Here is a 23,599-nt window from a genome sequence, read left to right on the forward strand (position 1 = left end):
GGAGATTCGTAATTTGGAGAAGGATTTGGCAAGGCATTATTCCGATCATTTATTCCAAATTGTTTGCAATCTAAAATATCAGTTGCATGAAATATAGAACAAAAAAGATGAGTATGCCATTTTGAAATCTTTTTTGAAAAAATGGCAGATTATTAGCTAGGCAATTGAAACAACAGGATAACTCTAACAACATTTCAATGATTAAGAGGGGTAATAATTTTGTCAAAGTAAATTAATAAGGTTTTTGAAAAGTTTTATAAGAATCTTTAAACATCCACCTGCATGCCTAGCACAAAAAAGTGGAGACATTCTTCTCAGGTCTTCAACTACCCACTATCTCTAGTGAGCAAGAAGGAAAACTGGATGCCCCTGACAGAAGAATAGAAGAAGAGATTATAGCTACTATTCTATCCATGAAAACGGGGAAGTCACCAGGTTTGGATGACTTCCTGATTGACTATTGCAAGAAGTATGTTGATATCCTGGCTCCCATTTTACATAAGGTGTATTTAGAAGCATTTGAAATGGGCTCTCTACCTGGTACATTTAATGATGCTTTCATTTTTCTTATCCCTAAAAAGGACAGAGATACTTCAGACCCATCTAATTTCAGACCTGTAAGTCTTCTTGGGGTTGATTGTAAGATCTTGACAAAGACACTAGCGTCACATTTAGAGAAAGTACTACCAGACATCATAAGTGGTGATCAAGTAGGTTTAATTAAAAACAGATACATGTAAAACAGAAAGTAATGTCTCTCTCTTGGCGTAGGCCCTGTCCAGCGGTCCGAGGGAGTTGTACCCGGAACCGTCATGTCCTGCCGGAGATAGGAGGCAGGGGCGAGGAGCCTACCCCCGTGCGGGACAGGGCTCAACTGGTGGTGGTGGAGGTTGCCTTGTTAGCACATGGAAACAGCAATGTGATAGATTGTGAGCAGACTTATAAAGCAATGGCTTACATGCAATTGGCTAGGAATTACCCAGCTGTGATGTGATGTACAGCTGCTAGTCTTCCCGCTAGAACATTTTCTGCCTTTCTAGGGTTGCACTCTCTCTCTATTGCTCTTTATGATAGTTCTAGAACCACTGGCTTTAGCAATCAGAGCTGATGTAAGAATAAAGGGTGTGCATGCAGGGGGCAGGTAGCATAAGCTGTTTACGTATGCAGATGATATTTTAGTAGTAATAGCAGATCCTGTCGGCTCTTTGCCGGTGTTACTTGAATGTATTGACTCATATTCTAAATTGTCAGGTTATAAAATAAACTGGCACAAGTTTGAGGGGATGCCTATATAAAATACATGTCACTCTAGTGATGTTACTTAATTTAATTTCAACTGGATACCCTCAGGTATGAAATACCTAGGTATTAAATTAATTTCAAATATGGAACCACTCTTCCAGAAAATAAAAAATGTATGATTACTCTAATGGGAAAAATGTATGTGATTAAAATGGTGGTTGCCCACCATGGTAGTATATCACCACAGCTGTTAAAACAATTTGATAGAATAATCAAAGACTTTCTGTGGGACAGAGACCAAGGATCAATTTAAAGAAAATGTGGTCACCAAGGGACATAGGAGATATGGCTCTCCCCAATGTAAGGTTATACAATCTATCGTTTGAAATGTCTAGACTGATTAAGCACTGGAAGGGAACAGATCCAGAACTGAGCTGGATCAAAATCGAACAGGAGCTAGAAAACCCTTTCAAACCATTGGATGATCTCTCACATGTTTTAACTACTAATAATCTTGATTTCTCTTCTAACCCAGTACTGGCTCATTCTAAGGTAGTCTGGAGAGAAGTGCACAGGATGTGTGGCATGTCACACGTAAGACAATAATATGCCTTTATATGGCTCAACCCTGCAGTATGTATTGGGAAAATGTAATTCTACTGGAATAAATGGCTTATAAAAGGGATATACATGATAAGTGACCTGTACTTGGATGGCGTGTTTATGTCTTTTTCTGAACTTGTGCAAAAATATGATTTGGTACTTACAAATTAGAGACTGTATCAAAAAGGGCCAATTCATTCAGGGCGAGAATCCAGTGATGGAATTTTTTGAATGACCTATATATATATATATATATATATACTTATACATATACATACACACACATACACACACATATACATATATATATTAGTGCTAAATATTTCTTTTTTCATATCCAAGGCACTTTATAGGATGTATAGTCTTTATATTCAAGTCTCTCTCTTAAAGGGGTCATATCTTGAAAAAAATGTAAAAGGTTGATATAATTTGCAAACTACTTTAAAAAATAAAAGCTCCCTCCCCATTCCAAAAAGACAATCTATAATTTATAAGACAGCAGAAATTTTTACTTCAGAGTGATCCTTCTTTGTGCTCAAACTTGCTCAAACCGTTAATATCACAGCTTTGTTTAGGCATCATCATGGAACTTTCTGACAATGTTACCATTTCTTATGCGGGCAAATTGCCGGAGCTGATTTGCCAGTATTTAAACAATGGGTCCTATAGGGGGGCTTGGGTATCTGAGTGACTCCAGTCAGGACTCCTAAGCAACCAAATTGGTTGCTAGGGAAGGTAGAGTCATATGGGGTAACCTCCTCGTGGTCACAATAATGTGGTTCTCGCTCTCGGTGGGGCACATAGTGAGTTGTGCATGGATGCCACGGAGAATTGCATGAAGCCTCCACATGCGCTATGTCTCCGCGGTAACGCGCTCAACAAGCCACGTGATAAAATGCATGGATTGACAGTCTCAGACGCGGAGGCAACTGAGATTCATCCTCCGCCACCCGGATTGAGTCACTACACCACTACGAGGACTTACAGCGCATTGGGAATTGGGTATTCCAAATTGGGGAGAAAAAAAACAAAAAACAAAAAAATAATGGGTCCTAAAAACGGAATATTAAACTAAAGTTACGATAGAGGTGATGAGATGATCATGAACAACTGGTGCAAGAAACCTTAATTAACATTATAAGTCGGCAACAAAGGAAACAAATACATTATTAAAAAATTTGGTATAACCCCTTTAAGTAATTCAATTAATAACATGCAGGGTGTGCTGTAGAACTAACTCAGCACTCATATCAGAGGGCGTTAATTAACATAGTACCTGGAAGAGGAAGCAAACTGCGAAATGCAGTGTTTAGATGGTTTTGAACTGAACAGTCTATTTCACGCCTTTCACTGTTTTGACTCCCTTTATGACATCACTGTGCTCTGCTTGGATTATTTTTGCTCTCCTATAGTCTGTCGCTGCCATGGTAGTGAGGACCGTAGAGAGGACAAGTAATCGCTGCCCTTCAGTATGTAGAATACTTCTGACAGTTCATCCTTACTATAAAACGTGCATTTTCAGTGTGTGTGTTTCCGGGAAAGATCGACAGAAGTGTCTGTGCACAGTTTCTAACAAAACTTTGTACATTTAGGAATCTAGTCCACTGTTCTTAGTGTACATGTACTTCTATACAGTACATATCAACATTAAGTAACACCCCTGCTGAAAAGAACAGCATATCTGGTAAACAAGCATATGTTGTGCTTTGAATGCTGGTTCGCTGGAGTCTCAGTCAGGCTTCTTAAATAGCTCAACCAGTGAAACTTCCTTGGCCAACCAGCTAAGTTTTGCTGGTGAACAGGATGGCTGTGCTCTACCTGATTAACCACCATCAAACCAGTACAAAACCAGCCTGGAAGTTCATGCTTGACTAAGCTTGTCTTTTCTGCAGAGGCAGCAGAAGTACAATTTGTCCCCAAGTGTTCAAACCCTATAAACAATGTTTAAGGTTTTGGTTCTAGCTCTGCTTCAAAAGCTCAGGGAATTGTACCCTTAAAAGGAACAGTCTTTAACAGCACGGAACATCTGCAGTGACGTAGGTTCTACTTTCTGTTTGGGGTTCTGTTGTTGCCCGGCCGGACTGTACCCCGCAGATCGACCCGTGGGCTTAAACCCAGGAGATCGGCCAGTGGGAGTTAAGCCCATGGAGCGGGCAGGTGCAGGTCGTCGCAGAAACCTGCGAGAGGTCACGAGGTCACCATAGCCTTGGGCATGAGAGAAGGCATAACCAGAACGTCGAGTGCTTCTGCGGCTGAGCTTAGCACGCCGTGGACGTGGAGCAGGCTCCTTCATCTGACAAACTTTATACCTCACCTGGATCCAACAACCAAAAAGGCAAAATACATACATTTGTTAATTATTTGTCCATCTATCAATTTCTCCATCCTTCTATCCATCTATCAATCCATCCATTTCTCCATTCCTCCATCCTTCCATTAATTTCTACATCCTTCCTTCCATCCATCCATCCATTTCACCATCCATCCATCCAGCAATCAAATCATCCATCCTTCTACCGTCTATCAATCCATCCATTTCTCCATCCATCCATCCTTTCTTCCTTCCATCCATCCATCAACTCACCTATTTCTCCATCCTTCCATCCATCCTTCTACATTTCTAAATCTTTCCATCCATCCATCAATCCATCCATCCATCCATAAATCAATCCATTTCTCCATTCATCCTTCCTTCCATCAATTTATCCATTCATCCATCCTTCCACTTCTCCCTCCCTCCTTCAATCCATCCTTCCATCCATCTATATCTCCATCCTTCCATCTATCTATTTCTCCACCCTTCCATCCATCCATCCATCCCTCCATCATCCCTAATTAAATCTACTCTTTCATTCTACATTGAAAAATATAAACTTAATTGAAAGAATATCCAGAATATGCAAGGATGTGTATTCATGTTCATTCTGTGTTGCAAATAATAAATGAAAATGTGATTATAGCAGTTATTATTATAGCAGTTACTGTAAGGATCTACACAAATAGTTCCCGGAGTAAAAATCTAAATTAGTGTTTGTCATTTAGTAATTAAATGGAGCAGCTTACATTTAAGATAAATTATGTACATTTTAAGAAACTCTATACCTTGTCATTGATGGTAGGAAAGATCTGAGTGTAGAGGAACCGGTGAGCAACCACAGGCAGCACACACAATACAGCTGTCAAGGCAACAGTAAGCCAAACATTGGACTGGTTGAGGCAATTCCGGGCAGTTCCTGGAAAACACCAAACACACATCATACAAAAAAAAAAAAAAAAAGAGATTAAAGCAATGGTCTATGTTTGGAGTACTGCTTATTGTACAGTATACACTGCATGCTGTAAAACAGCAGAATAAAAAATGGTAATTTTGAATTTTTCATCCAAAATTATTTAAACATGTCAAACTTTGGCAGTCTGATAAAATAATTTGTCTTAAAAAAGAAAAAACTTTAAAAAGTTGATAAAGAAATGTGGTTGACATCAGTAAATCTGTCACATTGGAAATTTAAGGTCAAGTAAATAAGGTCACATTCATTGTGGCTCTTTTGTAAACTTCATTTTTTGGCAAATGCAGTAACTTGTGTATTCCATGCATTTAGAACAATTTAATATTGTGCACAGTATAAATACAGCAAAGTATACTGCAAAAATGGTATGAATGGTAAAGTGGTATGCTATTCCAAACACAGTCTTGGTGAATCTTATTTAGTTACACTATAGCAGATGATGCCTCCTTACCTATGAATGCAAAAGAAGGTGGATGTAACTGGAACATTCCATCGGTATACATGGTGAAGGTCAATATAAAAAACATTCCCAAACTTCCCCAAACGAAGAGATGGTTCACAACAGTCCAGTATGAGAGGTCGAGTCCCAACTGAGAGAGAAGATGGACCAGGAATTATGTGAAAATAAGATGTCCAATCAAAATATCATAATATTCATATACACCTGCAATGCTGGTAACAGGATAAACTCACCTGTACACACACAGTGACGGTGAGGCAGGTTTGAGTTATCAGTGCAAATGACTGATAATCTGCGCCATCTCTCCCGTCGTCTCTCGCCGTATCGTATGTGGCAGCGTAAGGTATGAAGAAGAGCACTAGAGAGCTGTAACAGCTGTGAAGTGCACACATCATGAAAGCACCTTTACTGAAGTACATGCTCAACTGCCCCGGCACATACAGCTGAGGAAACTCAAGACTCCAACCGGCATTCACATCCTGAGGGGAAAAACGAATTAAGTAACCACTTCTTTTTGGACTCCCCTCACAACAAGTACTGTGGTGGTACCATTGTACTTCAAAGAGTACCATGGTCATGTCCAAAAAACCTGGTAATACTATGGTAATCTAATATACTATATTATATACGTTTGCACACATTCGCTCACACACAAACATGCAGACATATTCTACCTGGTCAAACAGGCTCATTCCCAGAACCGGCAGGGCAGTGTATACCAAGTTATACAGAGTGATAAAGCCTTCATCATATACTGTCTAGAAAGAGATTACAAATTAAATGTAAGAATTTTGAACCACCTTTAGAACAACTGATTAACAAAGATACTCAAATAACAACAGGACATACACAATATAAGCCAATTGACCCCTAAAAACTATTGTAAATTCAAACTATAGTCTCTCGATAGAAGTAAATATGTTTCTTGAGCCTGTAAATTGCACTTACATGTATATACATTTAGTACAAGCTTTAATCCGAAGTGACTTATAAATGAATTGCTAGACAAGAAGAATTGTTCAGAGGATGGCTCACCTGAGCAGAGAAGCCACAGAAAAATGCATACCAGAAGTGCACAAAGGTAAAGGTGAAGTTCTTATAGAAGAAGTAACGCAGAAACTTGCACATGCGCAAGTACGACCAGCGTCCATGCACCAGCAGGAGGCGCTGCAGGAAACGGAACTGTGCGAATGAGAAATCACTGGACAGCACTGCCTGCATCCCCTCCTGACCACTGATGCCCACACCTATATGAGCCGCTGAAGAGAGAGGGACATGAGCATGAAAATAAATAAAAAATACATACAATTATAATTTTCTTACTTTTAACATTTAAAGGAATAGTTCATCCACAAATGAAAATTGTCATTAGTTTAAATATGCATAAGCACAAATAAGATTTGCTATGATGGAAATTATGAATTTTAGCATGACTAAAGGTTTGTCTGTTTATAAACAAAGTTGCCATATGGCTTCAGATGCCTTGGAATATAGCACACAAGTTGTTTAAACTACTTTTATGGAGTTTAAACTACTTTTGTCCTTTTTTGAGCTTGTCAGCCCCTGGTCACGGTGTGCTTTGGCTATATTGTGTAAAACATCACTCTTTGTGTTCCAAAGTCACATGGGTTTATTCATAAGGATGTTTATTTTAGCATACATCTGTATTGCTTTATAAAGCAATGCTGTATTGTTGAATTTACCTTTAATCATGCTCACATCATTAGCTCCATCTCCAATGGCTAGAGTGACCGCTTTCTTATATTTCTTGACCAACTCCACAACTTGAGCTTTCTGCAGAGGAGTCACCCGACAGCAGATTACTGTCTTACACATGCATGCTGTCCTCAAAAACTCCAGCTTCATGCTGCTCTCTAGAGCAAACGCCTACAATCAATGCACACAGACAAATATCAGCCAATTACACAAGTATAAATAAGAGGTTTCCTCTTATAGGTTTCCCTCAGAACCAAGGGCAACATCACATAAGGATATCAGGCAGAAAGAGGCTTTGAAGAGGGAGAGAGACTATATTTCTCACCAGGCTGTGTCCATTTATCACCAGTCCATATTCTCCGTTCACATATTCATCCTGCACCACTTTAGGAGTATTACCCAGGATAGTCTCAGTATTAAGGAATTTATCTTGTTCGGTAGCAGGGCACATCTTTAGACGGGCATCCCTTTGCAGAAGAGACACAATTTCAATATATACTCAAGACATAATCATGAAAATGTATATTTACAATAGCCAGCCACAACTACATTAACTAAATTATGCTTTAACAGGTGTGCAACTACGGTTGGGCGCACTAATGCCCACTTTATCACAGTACAACATTTTGTTAAGTATGAAATATCATTCTGATCATTTGAATAATTTGTAAATTGAACCCAAATGATTTCTTATGCGACTTAATGCATGTTACATATTATAAAGTCATCAGAATGACAGGTGTTTTACCTCAGCTCCTGTCTGACCTCCTCCGGTGAGTTAGCTGTGACAGTAAACACTTCATTCATTTCCTCCCTTAGTAGGTTACAGGAATAGCCAATGTTCTCAGCTGTCTCTGTTTAAGAAAGAGAGAAAGGACAAGAAATTGTTCTGTAAAAGTTTTCAGAGAGAGATGTGATGATTCCTGCAAACTCCGAACACAAGGTAAACCAAAAATTTTGTTGAATTTTAGGACAGGATCAAATCATAACGAACCTTGTTTGTCCCCGGTAAGCACCCAGATCTTGATTTCTGCTTTGGCCAGCTGCTCGATGGTATGAGCAACTCCATCCTGGAGTTTATCCTCGATGGCTGAGGCCCCAATTAACTACACAAAAAAGACAGGAGGGAGGGGGCAGAGATCTGTAGTTATAGTAAACACTTTATCTACTTGATTTTAAAATCTGAAATAAACAAGATTTGAGCTCAAATTAAACATTTGAAATCTAAATTTAAAATGTAAGTAAACAGAGTTTCAAACATGAAACATGACCTCTAACGGTTCTGGAATCAAATCTTATTTGTTATCATAAATCAAACCAAAAAGACTAATAATGAAGTCTCAAAGATAGTAAATAACTGCGATTACATTTGCACCTTATGTCTATCCAGCCACAGACACACACATTTGATGCAAGTGTGCAACAAATATGTGAAAAAAAGTTTTTTTTCAGCCACACTTAAGACTTAATAAAATGTTAACAAAAGAAATATATAATATAATATAATATAATATAATATATTATATTATATTAAATATATAATATAATATAATATAATATAATATAATATAATATAATATAATATAATATAATATAATATAATATAATATGCAAGTACTGTATACCAGCATGTCTTTCTCTATCTCTTCATACAGCTGGTCTAGTTTCTCCTCCCGGTCTTCCATTGCAATACTGGCCTCATGGTGGCGCTGTTTCCACTTTGCAAAATACTCCTCATCCAGATCCTTATAGGCTAGAACAAGAGTCCTCAACCCCTCCCCAGCAAATTCCTAGAGGAACGGAGAGAAAATGATAAAAGAACAAAGCGTTGCTTAGAAATAGACAGAAGGTGCTAGAGAGATAGTGAAAAGCATTTATCGCATACAGAAGAACAAAAATGCTTGCTGGCCTATGTCTAAATGATGTAAACGTATTGTCTAAAGGGTGTTATACATTTAGCAACGTTTTTTTAGTCTCAATGGCGCCCTCTGGTGTTGACTCACATTGAGGTGCTCTGTGGTGACCTCCATCAGTTTGTTACAGGAGGGATGCAGTCTCTCAAATACGATAGTGTCTGCTCCTTTACAGTACAGGGAGAGCTTGCCCTCTGGATTACGAACTGAAAGACAAACCGAATTTAACACACACAGATTTACATCATAAGAGTAAACGGCTGCAAAGAGACTCCTTAATCGTTTGGATGCCAGTTTTAGCATGCATACCAATCACAGACATCCTTTTGCGTATGTTGTTAAAGTCCAGGATGGCCAGCAGCTCATAGCTCCTCTGAATCTTCATCTCCTCTATTGTCACTGTCTCAGGGCTCCGAGAGCGAAAGACAAAGCCAAAATTACGTGCGGCCGTGACCAGAGCACCCTCATCAGGAGACTGGGCCTGGTACATCAAGTCACCTGGACAGAGAAAGAGATAAATAATCTCAGTAATGCAACACCTATCTATCCATCCACCACAATGTATGTTTTGATGTGTGATATAAACAGAAAGAAAAAAATCAGTTACCCTCCTTTTTCTCCTCTGCCATGACAGTGTGACAGAGAGCGAGTAACCTAAAGAAAGCATGAACCTCTGGAAGCTCCAACTCTACAGCCTGTACCAGACTGTGATCATAGAAAAGGAACTTGGGGTCGGAAAGCCGGTTAAAGGAGAAATCCACTGGTGACATTTCCTGTTACAAAAATGATAACTGATTAACCCAGCCGACTCATTAAAGAAAAAGCTTGTGTTTGTTTGAGACTTTGTTTCTCACCTCTGTGATCTCCAGTCTTTGTCCACTGTAGTGGTCAATAACATCTCCTGTAATGCAGAATAAATCAATTTTTAAGTAAAAAAATTCTGTTTGGTCACTTCAGGGGAGTTTTATGTCTCAGGATGCCTGTATTGGCTTTCTTCTGAATACAATAAGCAACTGAAGAATGTAGGATTGATTCTGACCGTAAGATTTCCCATTAATGGAGCACTTGTTGAATGTCATGATGTTCTGTGTTAGAGTGCCGGTCTTGTCTGAGAATATATATTTGATCTGACCAAGCTCTTCGTTGAGTGTTGTGGTACGAGCTTCAGCAGGTGTGTCAGTTCGAGCATGATACATGTTCCTATCCCAGTTGATGTAGTAGCTGTTGCCTAAACGAATCACTTCCATACTGCAATATAAACACACAGATCTTGACATGCATATTCCATAACTAGAAAGGAACACTTGTAAAGTTTTACACTCTTAAAAATGGTTCTTCAATGGTTCTTTGCAGCACCTTAGGATGAGCAAAAGCCCTCTTCTTATCAAGAACCCCTTTTCGCAGTGTAGGGCTTTTGTGTTTGCTATATGGTGCTTTGGAGTTTAAAAAAAGTTCCTTATAAGTTCTTCAGATCAGCATATTGGTTTCTGGGTTCTTCAAAGCATATCTGAAGATGATATTCTAAATGGTATCAACCTGTAAATACCTTTATGGTTCTGACTAGAACCTTTGTTTGAATTCATGTTAACTTATGTACAACTGAAACCAGAATGCATGCACAAACATCATACCTGACATAAAGTGAGATGGGTACCACAGTGTTGAGGATTATAATGTAGGACCAGAAAGTAAGGAAGGCTGAAAATGCAGCACTCTCTTCCCTCGGAAGGAAGGTATTGAACTTTGATCCATCCTGGTATTCCCAGATCCCATGGCCCACAGCCAGAATAATACACATCAGAGCAAGGAGACCAAAAATCTACAAACAGACAACACAATGATTAAAATTTGTTACCTTAGAATTACCAAACTAGTCTTACAACCCAACCTGCAACCCCTTACAATACTAAAATGGTTCTGTTAATCTACTAAGCATGATGATTTATTTCCTTTTATTACATATCTTTTGTGAGTTAAGGACAACTAAGAACTAAATAAATCATTTGTGGACATATGAAAATTATCACTTCAACCAAATTATTTATTATTAACTTCACTTCATATAATCTTTGAGAGAGGAAAAGTAAAAAGATCTTGATTGTGTCTGTGATTGTGTCTCTCCATAAAATTACAATACAAATTAATACAAATAACAGGCACAGTTTGGGTGGTGGGGGATGCTGGAGGAATTGTCATAAGAGTGAGGTGAGCAGCCATTTATACACCATTACCACTAGTGTTAGACCGATACATAGGGCAGGCTGATAACAAAGTTAACTTGGCTAATGAACAGAAGTGTTTTGTACTTTTTATCCATTTGTCAATGGATAGACAACAATATCAGTTTATATAGAGTTTTTTTTTTTGCATTTCAGATTTACGCAAATTTGTGTAAATATTGTATAAAATAAGAGTTTGTTTCACTTAAGAAATGTTGTGTACATCTGATTTGCTGTTGTTAAATTGTATTATGTATATTAGCATTTATACAGGCAACCGGTCTTCCTGCTCTCTAGATATTGGTATCGGCCATTGAAAAAACCATATCTGTCAAGCATTATTGACAAGATCAGATAACATCCCCATGTAGAATGCCAATTGGTCCCACTTTATATTAGGTGTCTCAAACTATTATGTACTAACAATAAAATACATGCAATACAATGTACTTATTGCGCAACTACATGTTTTTCTGCTAAATTAGATACAGATAGGTTTATGGAAAGGGTTTAGATTAGTTTTAGGGAAAGGGTTGGGGAAGGGTGAGGTTTAGGATTAGGGGTAAGGTTTACAGTGTAACTTTAGATGTAATTAAATGCAGGTACCAAATGTACAATCCAAAAATATGTATATACATAATAAGTGCATTGTACCAACTGCTTAGTTACATTGTAGTTAACCTCCTGCGTTGTATTTGACTATGGTATACGCAACGCATAATTAAATACTGTTCACAACACTCTAGACTGTCATGGGGGCAGTGGTGGCTCAGTGGTTGAGGCTCAGGGTTACTGACCAGTAGGTCGGGGGTTCAAGCCCCAGTACCACCAAAATGCCACTGTTTGGCCCTTGAGTAAGGCACTTAACTCCAGGTTGCTCCAGGGGGATTGTCCCTGTAATAAGTGCACTGTAAGTCGCTTTGGATAAAAGCGTCTGCCAAATGCATAAATGTAAATGTAAGAGTTAAGATTTTGGCACACTGAGTCATGCGACACAACAACATGACGTTGATTTCTGTGAAGTGCTTCTATGGGCACAGAGCCAACAAAAGTGCCTTTGGATAAGAAACCTCTATGTTTTCTAATTGAAAACCGTTTGGGTGTAAAGAGTAGCATCTCTAGTTTCGTTTGATATGCCACTTTAAAAAATGCATTCATTTTCGTGCATCCATGTGCTGATAAATATGATGTCCATATATGTGGAAATTGGTAGTGTTGGGTTCGAGTCCACCTTAGTCGAGTCAGAGTCAAGTCCCAGTCTTTAAACAATTGATTCAGAGTTGAATCAGAGTCCAAAAGGGGCCGAGATAGACTCGAGACTGAGTCCATAACAGGCCGAGTTCGAGTCAAGTCTGAAATTAATCTGTTCAAGAATCTGAATTAAAATTGTAACTGTAAACACAGCATTAATATTTTAAGCTTATTTAACAACTAAGAAAAACAATTTGCCAATATAAATGCAAAATTCTAATTATTAGTATCCTGCTGAACATATTTCAGAATGACAGCATTTGCTTTAGGTGTATGAAGACAAAACTGTTCTTCAACACACTTCTTTTGCTATTGCGTTGCGTTGCGTTGTGTTGACATTTCTATTATTTGTTGCTTTTCCCGCCCAATAAAACATACACCAAAGAAAGTGAACGCTGTGTTAGTCATTACAACCAGTTATTATTATTTCAAATTTTTATTTCGTTTTTATTTCTACTTAATTTTCAATTTGTCCATTCAGTTTAGTTTAATCTAAAATTATGGGTGAAATACATTTATTGTAATTAATTGAATACATTTAATGTGTTTAATACGTTTAATAAATGGTCATATTAAAACTTTAAATAATTCCCATAACATTAAATACAACAACAGAAAATAAAAACAGAAAAGATCAGATACCACTGAAAAAATATTGATATACTACAGTACTTCACTTCACACTTTTCAGTCCTCTTGCTGTGTCCAGGTGTAGCCTACTTCCCTAAAGTCAATCTCAAACTCACCTTGATCTGACGTTTCATTCTTTTCACATTATATTTAGTTTGGATAATAGGTGAATAGAGACTTCTCCGCTCACTTGTGTTCTTCATTGTATTTTCAGACTTATTTTGCCATTGAAATGCAAGTGCCAGCTTTACAGGTAACACTCAGAGGTTGCGCTACAAATATGTGACGGACTGAATTGTACAATTTCCATCATGGTCTATTTCATCCGTCATATTAGTTTAAATTAGTTTGATTTTGTCTCGATATAGTCAACATTTTCAGTTAGGAATGACTTTGCGTAGTAAGCGTGAGTCTGATAAAACGTGTTCCATTTAATAATTTGCATTGTTGGGGAACGTATTTTTAAAGTGTACTTACGTTATTGATATTCTGGATGAGAGTGGCAGAGCACATCTGGCAAATGGCAATCTCTTTCCTGCACACACATACAGCACCGGCGCGTGGACGAGAGTGTTAAAAAAGTACTTTGAAAGAGTGCGCGCTGCTGCTCTCAGCTAGAATAATCACACGTATGGACATATACGCATGAAAACTGATGCTCAGTATCAAATACACAGCATGTATGATAGTACTAACTGCAGAGAGCACATCAATATGAAAACAAAGCACATTCCAGCCATTTAGAGGCGATTTTTTTCTGTTCTGAAAAAGAGGATATTTCTGGGGAAAAGAGCACGTATGTCACCATATGTTACGTTATTTTTTTGGTTTGTTTGTTTGTTTGTTTTTAATTGCATAACAAATGCTATGGACCCAGATTCTAAAGAAAATCCCAAGTCCGAAAGGCTCGAGTCCGAGTAAAAATGCACCAGAGTCCGTGACAAGTCCAAGTCCATTAAAATTTGCCTTGTGACTCGGACTTGAGTCAGAATCTGAACTCGAGTACCCCAACTTTGGGAAGTTGGGACATTATTACCAAAAAACATGAAAGTTATATTGGATAACTTTCAACATTAACACACTTTGGGTCATTTAGCTTCATTTTAATATACATTTTGTTATATTTTATTTTGTTATCACTGTACAATACACAATGCATTCCTATATTCACTGTGCATTTTCATATTGAGAATCAGTTAGAGTCAGTTAGCTTTATATGGAGTTAGAATGAAAATAAGGTGCATTTAAAACTATTCTGAGACCAGAGCACACAGACAGCACACTAGAGGTTAAGTCGTACACTAGGCAGGGAGCAAGAGAGCAAAGGGACTTCCTAATAGCTCTCCATGCATCTAAGTGCATTCGCTCCTAAAATCTGACTAAAAGTTCAGATTCAGGCTGCAGATCATGTTTGGGCCACTCTACATGTTTGGGAGACATGGGACAATGGTAATCAGTACATAAATTCAGAATTCATCCAGCATCCAGAAAAGGCAAAATGTTATTTTAACATAGTTGGCAGTGATTAAATGATGATGGCCATTACTTTGAATAAGAATGATTTATTTTAAGCTTTACAGAAAATCAGCTATAATGTCTGTAACGTCTCAAAAACATGAATAACTAACACTCCTGGAAACATATTAAACAATGTGATGAAAAAAAATCTGACTTTCTATAGCTTGGTATTATTTCAAATTTCACAACTTAGTCTTGCTTGTTTCTTAGGTGCTAGTTACATATCAAAAAGGGAAATGGAAAATTTAGGAGGTTAAAGGCACCTAACATAATGTGGGTCCAACCATTTTTTAAATCAGAAGTGGATTAGTAGCAATACTAGTGATATTTGGAATAGACAGTGAAAATGTATCATGCAGAATCTTGATGTCAAGAGAGTTTAAGAGAACTTACAAAGAGCACCAGTACATTCATGAGCCGGTCAATGCTGGTCCTCTTAAAAGTGCTTTTCCCACAGTTTTGCATCAACTTGGTCTCAGGGCCTGAAGAAATTACATATATCTTAACCACAATAGTCTTCATTAGGGAAAGCAAACCACAATAATGAACAGAATATAGACAATCATATTAAGGGTCTAGTCAATTTAGTCTATAGATTGGCATATTCTCTGTAGTAATACAAAAGACAAATTGAACTGGGACATCAGGCAGCTCCAGAACCCATAGTGGTAAGTTCACCCATACATCGATCTGAATTTATTACCTGCAAACAGCACCATGCCAAAGCACCAGTCTGTGTTTCTGAGTGTGCAGCCCCTCAGCAACACTCGTTCATTGTCCAATGAGTGTTTCTGCGTGCCGGAAGTCAGCGTGCCCGTAAAGCGATCCAGACGATTATTAGGAGGCTCACAACACACCTCCCCTAAAGAAAGACACAGACCAGTCCAGAGGAAAATGTTATGGCTGAGACTGGTTGCTCCACTAAGGAGTCATAATGGAGTTCTCAGTTATGTTTCATTTAAGTATCAACTTTGTATAAGATTAAGGCTATTCAATTAACAGCCTACAAAACTAATGCACCGACAGAGAGGAGGAGATGACTAATGAACCTCAGAGATATGATTCATACTCCAAAAGTGGTAAATGTACTGTAAAATTATTATTGTATCATTAATAACATTATATTTAACATCAAGGCAATTTAACACATCCAGATATTATTTCTGCTAATATTATTATTAACTACATTGTAGAATTGTAGAATTTTTGCGTGAGCACGACACCGAAGAGTGAGAAGTGGAGTGCCCACCTGTGCGCATTTATGGTGTGAGCTTCCACCAATGACATCTGCACAACAGACAGCACAAAATGTCCAGCAAAAATTCTAATTAAGATTGTGATGTATGTATTTGGAACTAAATCAGATTGCAGGGGAATCTTTTGCAGAGCCCCCTTTAATTTATGACCCTGGATGGAAATAGAGATGGAGATAAAATATGTAACAGGTGTATAAGTGTCTCTCTTTACCATGCAGCTGGTACATTACACAAAGCATTTTTGCTATGTCTGCCTTCCTTGCAAATGTCAAGATATGATGATTATAAGTAGGGACGGTATAGCTTTATTGCGTCGCTTGCTTACGGAGACATGGTATAATGCCATTTGCATTTGCATTAATGCCATTGCATTATAAACAGAGGTTTAGACATCTGTAATATCTTAAGTTCAGTAACTACGTGACATAGTGCGCGCTCACACTACGTTTAACAAGCGCACAAATGTGCTGCTGACAGCTGCAAGAGAGAGAAATAGAGAGAGACAGAGCGGATTTACTCGTGTAGCTTCTGGAATTTTATTGATTTGATTTTGATTCTGTATCTATTGGTTTACTAATTCGCAGCTGCACTGTAGAGTGAATTATCTGGGAATTATCTGCATTATAAATGTGGATCTTGCGGGAATTATTAAAATTGTGCACAATACCGACAATCCTGCGCGAAATTTCAGGCCATGCAAACTGTATTATATAAAAATATGAACGTTTCCCTGGTTCTCCTCCTAATTAATTTCATTATTAATTTTTTTGTAAATTAAACATTAATAATAAAAAAAAACATTGCTCTGCAATCTGCTAAATTAATGCAATGAAAAGCTGAATCAGTACAGCAATGCGGGCCAAATCAAAGGTTATCACGGGCCAACTTTGGCCCTGTTTTGGGCATCTCTGCTCTAGAGTTTACTCAGAATGGTACCAAAAATAAAAAAAAATGCAGTGAGCAGCAGTTCTGCAGACGGAAACTGGTTCGAGCAGACAGAAAGGCTACGGTAACTCAGATAAACTCTCTGTACAATTGAAGTGATATCATCTCAGAATGCACCAACCAATCATGAGGCGGATGGGCTACAATAGCAGAAGATCACGTCTGGCACATTATTAGGACCATAGTGTTCTTAATAAAGTGCTCAGTGAGTGTATAATGAAATTAAAGATAGATTTGGGGTAGAGGAGAGATGCCAGAACAATTATTTGAATGAGGTGAGGTCAATGATTGTTTACAGTATATACTCTCATAGCTGTGATTGCTGTGATTTTGGACATGCCCTCCCCCTCTGGCACACCATTAAAGTGACAAACTGAGACAAATTAAAACCCTTTTTTTTTCCTTTTTTACAGTATTACACATTCCTTGGAACAGCATTTCATGCATGTTTTTCTTTTTCAGACAGAACGTTCTGCGACACAGTCAAAAAAGATGCTAACACTTTTATTAGATATACTGTATATAAGTATATGTGTATCTAGGCCAAACATACAGTAAATATAACATGAACATTTATGACTAAATTTGAAAACATAAAAATAAACGACTTTTTAAGGACACAGATGCAGCAAAAACAAAGTGTCAGGTTATACAAGTAAAGTTGTAATTATACGTTTGGAAGAGGGTTATGCTGACCTTTCTCTGTGTATATTTACTGTCACAGTATGTTTTAAAAGCATGCTTTTACATTTTGCAAGTAAACTGGGAAATCCAGAGTAAAGAATTCTTACCATTGAATGCAGCCAAAGCCTCTAAATTGTCTCCTATGTCTCCGGTTACAGTCAGAGACTGTTTCACCTTCAGGTTGGTTTCTCTGTGGAAAAGAGACATGGAGAACAAATATACATGAGATCACAGAGATGCAAGAGTAGCAGCGAGTATTCCAATTGACTATGGGCAGAACAAAGGCAGGAGTACGTCTGCTTCATAAAACACATATGTATCAAATAAACTAAAGCATCACTCTCTCTCACCCATCTAGCTCTGCAGTCTCAATGTAGACCAAGTTAAGAGGTTCACTGCTGGAAAACAGAAGTAGATCTGCCTTTGAAAGAAGAAAATAGAGACAATGTGACACTCAGCATATTCAGTTTAATTCCAACGTTAAGTCATATTTTTAAGTGTCTTACTGTTACAAACTGGTTGTTTTCCAGCTTGATGATATCACCCACTTGCACATTCATCCATTTCTCGCTTATCAGTCTATAGTAGAGAGAGAGAGAGAGAGAGAGAGAGAGAGAGAGAGAGAGAGAGAGAGAGAGAGAGAGAAAATAAGTCATAAAGTCAAGGACATAAATCATCATTCTGATTTCAACACACTGCAAAACTGAGGGTAGATGCATCATGTGTTTATTTTACTCATTAAGTTATGACTTGACTTATGAATGTACATTCTTACTGGATTTGATACTGACATGCTTAGACATTTGATGAGGGCACAAAAGGACAATTTTAAAACAACTAATTGTTTACACATTCCAGTAGCTATAAAAAGTGTGTGAGTATGTGTGTTTCAGTTGCTGTTATTAGAACCATGACACATGAATACAGGTCAGAACAACAGGAAGAACCCTTCTATGTGTCTGCAGATGCTTCCTGTTAGGACTGACTTTATTTATTTGTAGTATTTAGGGGAAAATTTAAATATTCTAGACTAATCCAGGGACAGAGACCTGCTTTTCAGTAAAAAAAGAGCAACTTGATCACTTAATAAAGACATCAATTTGTCTTTGTGCTCTATAACCAGTGTTGAGTGTGTCTGATTACAAAGTAATTAGTTACAGTAATCCAAGTATATAATAGTTTTACATTTTTTATTTAGTTTCAATTTACATTTTTCACTCCAATTTAGTTTTTGTTTTGTTTTTCAGTTATGTGTAAGTTTAGTTTTGTTTGTTAGGAGACAAGACTTCTTCAGACAACTTTTAACATAGGTTGCTATTAAAATATTAACCGAGCGGAAATTCCACGGCACCCCTAGCCAGTCCTGGCAGCACCCCAGGATGTGTTCACGCTCTGTTGCTAATGCAATGAGGTCTATTATCGTCGTCTTGTGCCATCTTCATGTTACGGTAATGGCGGGTTTAAAGGCGTTTAAAATTTATATTTTTCAAGATTATTTTTATTTTAAGTTTCAGAGCCATGAAAATTTGAACCCTCCCTGGCCTAGCCTGTTCCCCTCCTGGGATCTCTCTGTAGTCCTCTCGGGCCTTTTCAGAGACCCCCCTTCGAGCCGCTTGATTCAGTTGAGTTCAAGGCCCTCTCCCTGAAGACGGCCCTCCTGATCGCGTTAACCTCCATCAAGAGGGTTGGGGTCCTGCATGCGTTCTCTGTCAGCTACACCTGCCTGGAGTTCGGTCTGGCACATTCTCAAGTTATCCTGAGACTGCGACCGGGCTATGTGCCCAAGGTTCCTACGACCCCCTTCAGGGACCAGGTCATGAGCTTGCAAGCAAGCTGCCCCGGGAGGAGGCAGACCCAGCCTTCTCGTTGCTGTGTCCGGTACGTGCTTTGCGTATCTATTTGGACCGCACGCAGAGCTCTAGATGTTCTGAGCAGCTCTTTGTCTGCTTCGGCGGACGACAGAAAGGGAACGCCGTCTCCAAACAGAGGTTAGCTCACTGGGTCATTGATGCTATTTCCTTAGCTTATCACACCCAGGCCGTGCCTGCCCCCTTGCGGGTTCGAGCACACCCTACGAGAAGTGTGGCATCCTCGTGGGCACTGGCCCATGGCACCTCCTTAGCAGACATCTGCAGAGCAGCGGGCTGGGCAACACCCAATACATTTACCAGATTTTACAATCTCAGGGTTGAGTCTGTCTCGTCCTACATGGAGAGGGTCTGCACATGGGGCTGCCACGATAGAATCACATGACCTGCCAAATACTACTCGCTTAACCTCAGTAACCATCCTGTTATTTGACGCTTGATCACTTTTAAAGTAATCATGGCTGACTGTGAATACTACGATTCTTCAATGGCATCTGAAACTGAAAACTATTGATTTTAAATGATGCTGCATCCAAGCCGCTTGTTGTCAGTGTAAGTTCAAGATGACACAAAGACAAAAGTTACTGAGTGCTCCTTTAAGCACATTACTTGCACTAAAGTAATAATAAGTAATAATGTATAATCCATTTAAAATATTAATTAGCATGCATGTCTGTTAGCGTTTCTGTGACAGCCGAAGTGTGCGCGAAAATGATTGAGGAAATATAGACATTTTTAATTTGATCGGAAAACCAAAATCTTTTCTAGGAATAGTAATTTAGAAAGTAACTTAAAAGTAAAACAATTAGTAATGTGATTACGTTTTAGATGAAGTAATCAGTAAAGTAATCTGATTACATTTTTATTAAAATAAAAAAGTAATTAGTAATTTGCAGTGGATTACTTATTTTGAGTAATTTATCCAACACTCTCCTTTAACGCACGGGATAAACGCAGAATAAAAAAAGAAGGAAAAATCAAGTATTTTCTTAAGCCTCATTTGAGCATTTGATTGCTGACATATCCTTTTAAAATGTTTTGAAGATTTCACTCTTTCCTCATCCAAACAGATGTCCTCTTGTTGATAAACCATTGAACTCTAAATTGAATTTACAGTACTGTAAATATTGCAGCCACTCACTTTCCATTGATGAGCACATCCACCTTACGGTTATTCACTTGCCTGTCACTTCTGTGGCGATTCTACAAATAAATGAAAGGACAAAAAAGATTGGAAAAAATAATGAAGGAAAAGAGACCCAATAAAACTCACTGAAAGGCCAAAACTTAAGCAAAAGGAGAGATAAAAAGAAGCAAGCAAAGATACATGATTCATAGACGTGAAGAGAGGCCCGTCTTTAAAAGCAAAGTTCACCCAAAAATTTAAATTCTGTCATCGTTTACTTGTTCTTGTTGTTCAAAACTAGTATGGCTTTCTTTCTTCTGTGGAACACAAAATATGTTATGCAAAATGTTAACCTCTGTCACCATTCACTTTTATTCCACATGTTCTCCATACAGGGAAAGTGAATGGTGACAAGGCTGTCTTTTACCTAACATTTGTTTAGTTTCCACAGAAAAAAAATAAGTCATATGGGTTTGGAAAAACAAGCGAATGAGCAAACAATGATAGGATTTTCATTTTAGGTCTGCTGTGTTAAAAAACAGTCTCATCCCAGTTTTATGAATGGATGATTTGCGGGAGAAGAAGACAGGGAGGAGTGGAGGAGTGAGGGTGTGTGCTGCTCTTAGATTCCCTTCACTCCTCCTCAGCAGGAACATAAGGACTATTGTGCTCTGTTGAGGCTGAGGTGGCTCCCGTTCACTAGATCATATTTTCCAGTCCACCGCTGACGAATTCAGACCCATAACCTTTCACTTAATCAGTTTCTGCTGTTTTATGCATTAAATGTGCCAAAGTAAAGGCCATTTAAATTAGACATGTGCTTAGGCTTTGGGGAAATGCTGTTTCTCTTAGGTAAATGCCATTTACTCCCTTAAGATTCACAGCCAGATGGAAGGAAACCAGATTCGGCTAATTTTTGGTTCTGGCTGAGGGTTCTGCAGTTCTCTGGACAACAGTGGGACAGCAAAAAGTGTGGGAGTCCCACTGTAGTCTGATTTCAACAATAACAGTTAAATGCTTTGTGCTTCAGTATTACATTGTTATGAGCCACAATTCATCTGCTTTTGAAAGGCAAAACGATTACAGACAAAACAGTCAAGGGGCATTGCTGTTTTCACCTAGGATGGGACAAAAGAAAGTAATGTGAAAAAGGTTTTTAGAACTTTGTTGCATTCAGTCTCATATTTGTACTTACAATATCATCAATGGCATCTTTGGCTGCAGTCACTGTCAGTACCAATGCCAGAGGGAAAACAGTGGTGAACCACGGCAGAGAAGATATAGCAGGAATAACCTACAACACATGACATACACACATAGTAAACCATACATAAACAAGCCAAACATTAATGATGTGCCATCAAGAAGCATTAGGAGTGCTGATGTGGTTGCATCTTAAATATAATTTACATTTACATTTATGCCATTGGCAGAAACACTTTTGTCCCAAGCGAATTACAGTGCACTTATTACAGGGACAATCCCCCCCAGAGCAATCTGGATTTAAGTGCCTTGCTCAAGGACACAATGGTGGTGGCTGTGGAGATTGAACAACCAGTTCTGTGCTTTAGCCCACTACGCCATCCACACTAACCCAAAAATTGCATTGCATTTACCTTGCATAAATTCCTAAACATACTTGGGTGGACACATTTGAGTCATTTAACAATTTAGGAAGTGTGGGCCGTAGTGTGGTGCATCATACAATAAGTCAGGGTCATGTTTTGGCCACATTCTCAGCAAAATGCATGACTAAAGTAAAAATATATAATTATGAAGAATCTCCCATCCCACAAGTCACATTCTTTGTCTCGTACAGATCTCAATTTTAAATTAGTATAAAATGACTGAATAACTTGATAATATTATAAATACATAAATAAATACTAAACATTCCAACTCATTTCTAGAGCTCCCCTGAGTAAAATAGGATTTTACGCACCTGTAGGGTGAGCAGGAATAGGAAGTAGGCATTGGCGATTCTCTGAAACTGCTCAAACAGGTTGAGGGGCAGAAAGGTGAATAGGTTGTATTTGGAGGTCTTGATGGCATTGGTCTATAGAAAGAAAAGTAAGAGATGTTGGATATTAGTACCATATGGTTATTTAAATCTGTTGTGTAGACACCTCAGGAAATGTTAACATATCATATGTGGAATGTGGTTTTGCTTTATATCATTTTCTGATGACATGGCATATACAGAATTTTTGCATTTATTAATAAAAATGTCGCTACTCTAAATCTCATAAATAAACAATATGAAAAAGCAATCTCACATAACTAATAACCTGTGTTCCAGTTCTTTAAACGGAACATAAAAACAGAAGTGTAAAAATTAAACACTGATAGTGGTTGTGATCTGTGAAGAGGAAATTGTTTGGGTATTAAATTGTCACAATGACACATTCAGTCATCTATAACATCTGAAAAAAATCATTATTGATGACTTGGATTTTCTTTACTGGATCAAACTGATTTGATACTCACAGCATATTTAAAGGATAAGTTAAATTCTCTGTCATTTGCTCTGATTTTCCTCTCCACTTCTAGAAAAAAAATAGAGAGAGAGGAGCGAGTTAAACAACAAATTATTTGAAACAATGAATCAATAATTTTAGTTCAATTTCAGTAATTTAATTTATTATAACTAATTTAATTTAGTTATAATTTCCATGGACACAAAATATATATTTTGTTTAAATAATCTTTACACAGGGGTCCTGGGTAGCTGGGTAGAGTAATGTCTTGAAAAATAAAGTTATTCCATGATATTCCTCTAGCTCAGTGAGTAAAGACGCTGACTACCAGCCCTGGAGTTGCGAGTTCGAATCTAGGGTGTGCTGAGTGACTCTAGCCAGGTCTCCTAAGCAACCAAATTGGC

The 23,599-nt window shown here is 38.0% G+C and overlaps 1 protein-coding gene across 2 annotated transcripts in view; it reads right to left on the reverse strand.

Annotated features, from left to right (window-relative positions):
- Positions 1-706: 706 nt before the first annotated feature.
- Positions 707-23,599, reverse strand: part of LOC127629664 (probable phospholipid-transporting ATPase IM) — a 35,565-nt gene continuing 12,672 nt past the window's right edge. For both annotated transcript variants that reach the window (XM_052106870.1, XM_052106878.1), the window contains exons 3-28: positions 23,206-23,264; positions 22,661-22,774; positions 21,914-22,012; positions 20,734-20,795; positions 18,231-18,303; positions 18,075-18,145; positions 17,832-17,914; positions 15,543-15,701; positions 15,233-15,321; positions 10,853-11,040; positions 10,261-10,469; positions 10,076-10,122; positions 9,829-9,994; positions 9,531-9,719; positions 9,312-9,427; positions 8,934-9,098; positions 8,303-8,414; positions 8,057-8,162; positions 7,634-7,775; positions 7,296-7,479; positions 6,628-6,851; positions 6,267-6,350; positions 5,826-6,071; positions 5,584-5,722; positions 4,948-5,078; positions 707-4,159 (exon numbers count right to left, since the gene is read on the reverse strand). In XM_052106870.1, the coding sequence (XP_051962830.1) occupies positions 3,839-4,159; positions 4,948-5,078; positions 5,584-5,722; positions 5,826-6,071; positions 6,267-6,350; positions 6,628-6,851; positions 7,296-7,479; positions 7,634-7,775; positions 8,057-8,162; positions 8,303-8,414; positions 8,934-9,098; positions 9,312-9,427; positions 9,531-9,719; positions 9,829-9,994; positions 10,076-10,122; positions 10,261-10,469; positions 10,853-11,040; positions 15,233-15,321; positions 15,543-15,701; positions 17,832-17,914; positions 18,075-18,145; positions 18,231-18,303; positions 20,734-20,795; positions 21,914-22,012; positions 22,661-22,774; positions 23,206-23,264 (3,578 nt within the window). In that variant the 3' untranslated portion in view covers positions 707-3,838. The remainder of the gene's footprint in view (positions 4,160-4,947; positions 5,079-5,583; positions 5,723-5,825; positions 6,072-6,266; positions 6,351-6,627; positions 6,852-7,295; positions 7,480-7,633; positions 7,776-8,056; positions 8,163-8,302; positions 8,415-8,933; positions 9,099-9,311; positions 9,428-9,530; positions 9,720-9,828; positions 9,995-10,075; positions 10,123-10,260; positions 10,470-10,852; positions 11,041-15,232; positions 15,322-15,542; positions 15,702-17,831; positions 17,915-18,074; positions 18,146-18,230; positions 18,304-20,733; positions 20,796-21,913; positions 22,013-22,660; positions 22,775-23,205; positions 23,265-23,599) is intronic.

Source organism: Xyrauchen texanus, chromosome 3 (genome assembly GCF_025860055.1).
Source record: "Xyrauchen texanus isolate HMW12.3.18 chromosome 3, RBS_HiC_50CHRs, whole genome shotgun sequence".
NCBI lineage: Eukaryota > Metazoa > Chordata > Actinopteri > Cypriniformes > Catostomidae > Xyrauchen > Xyrauchen texanus.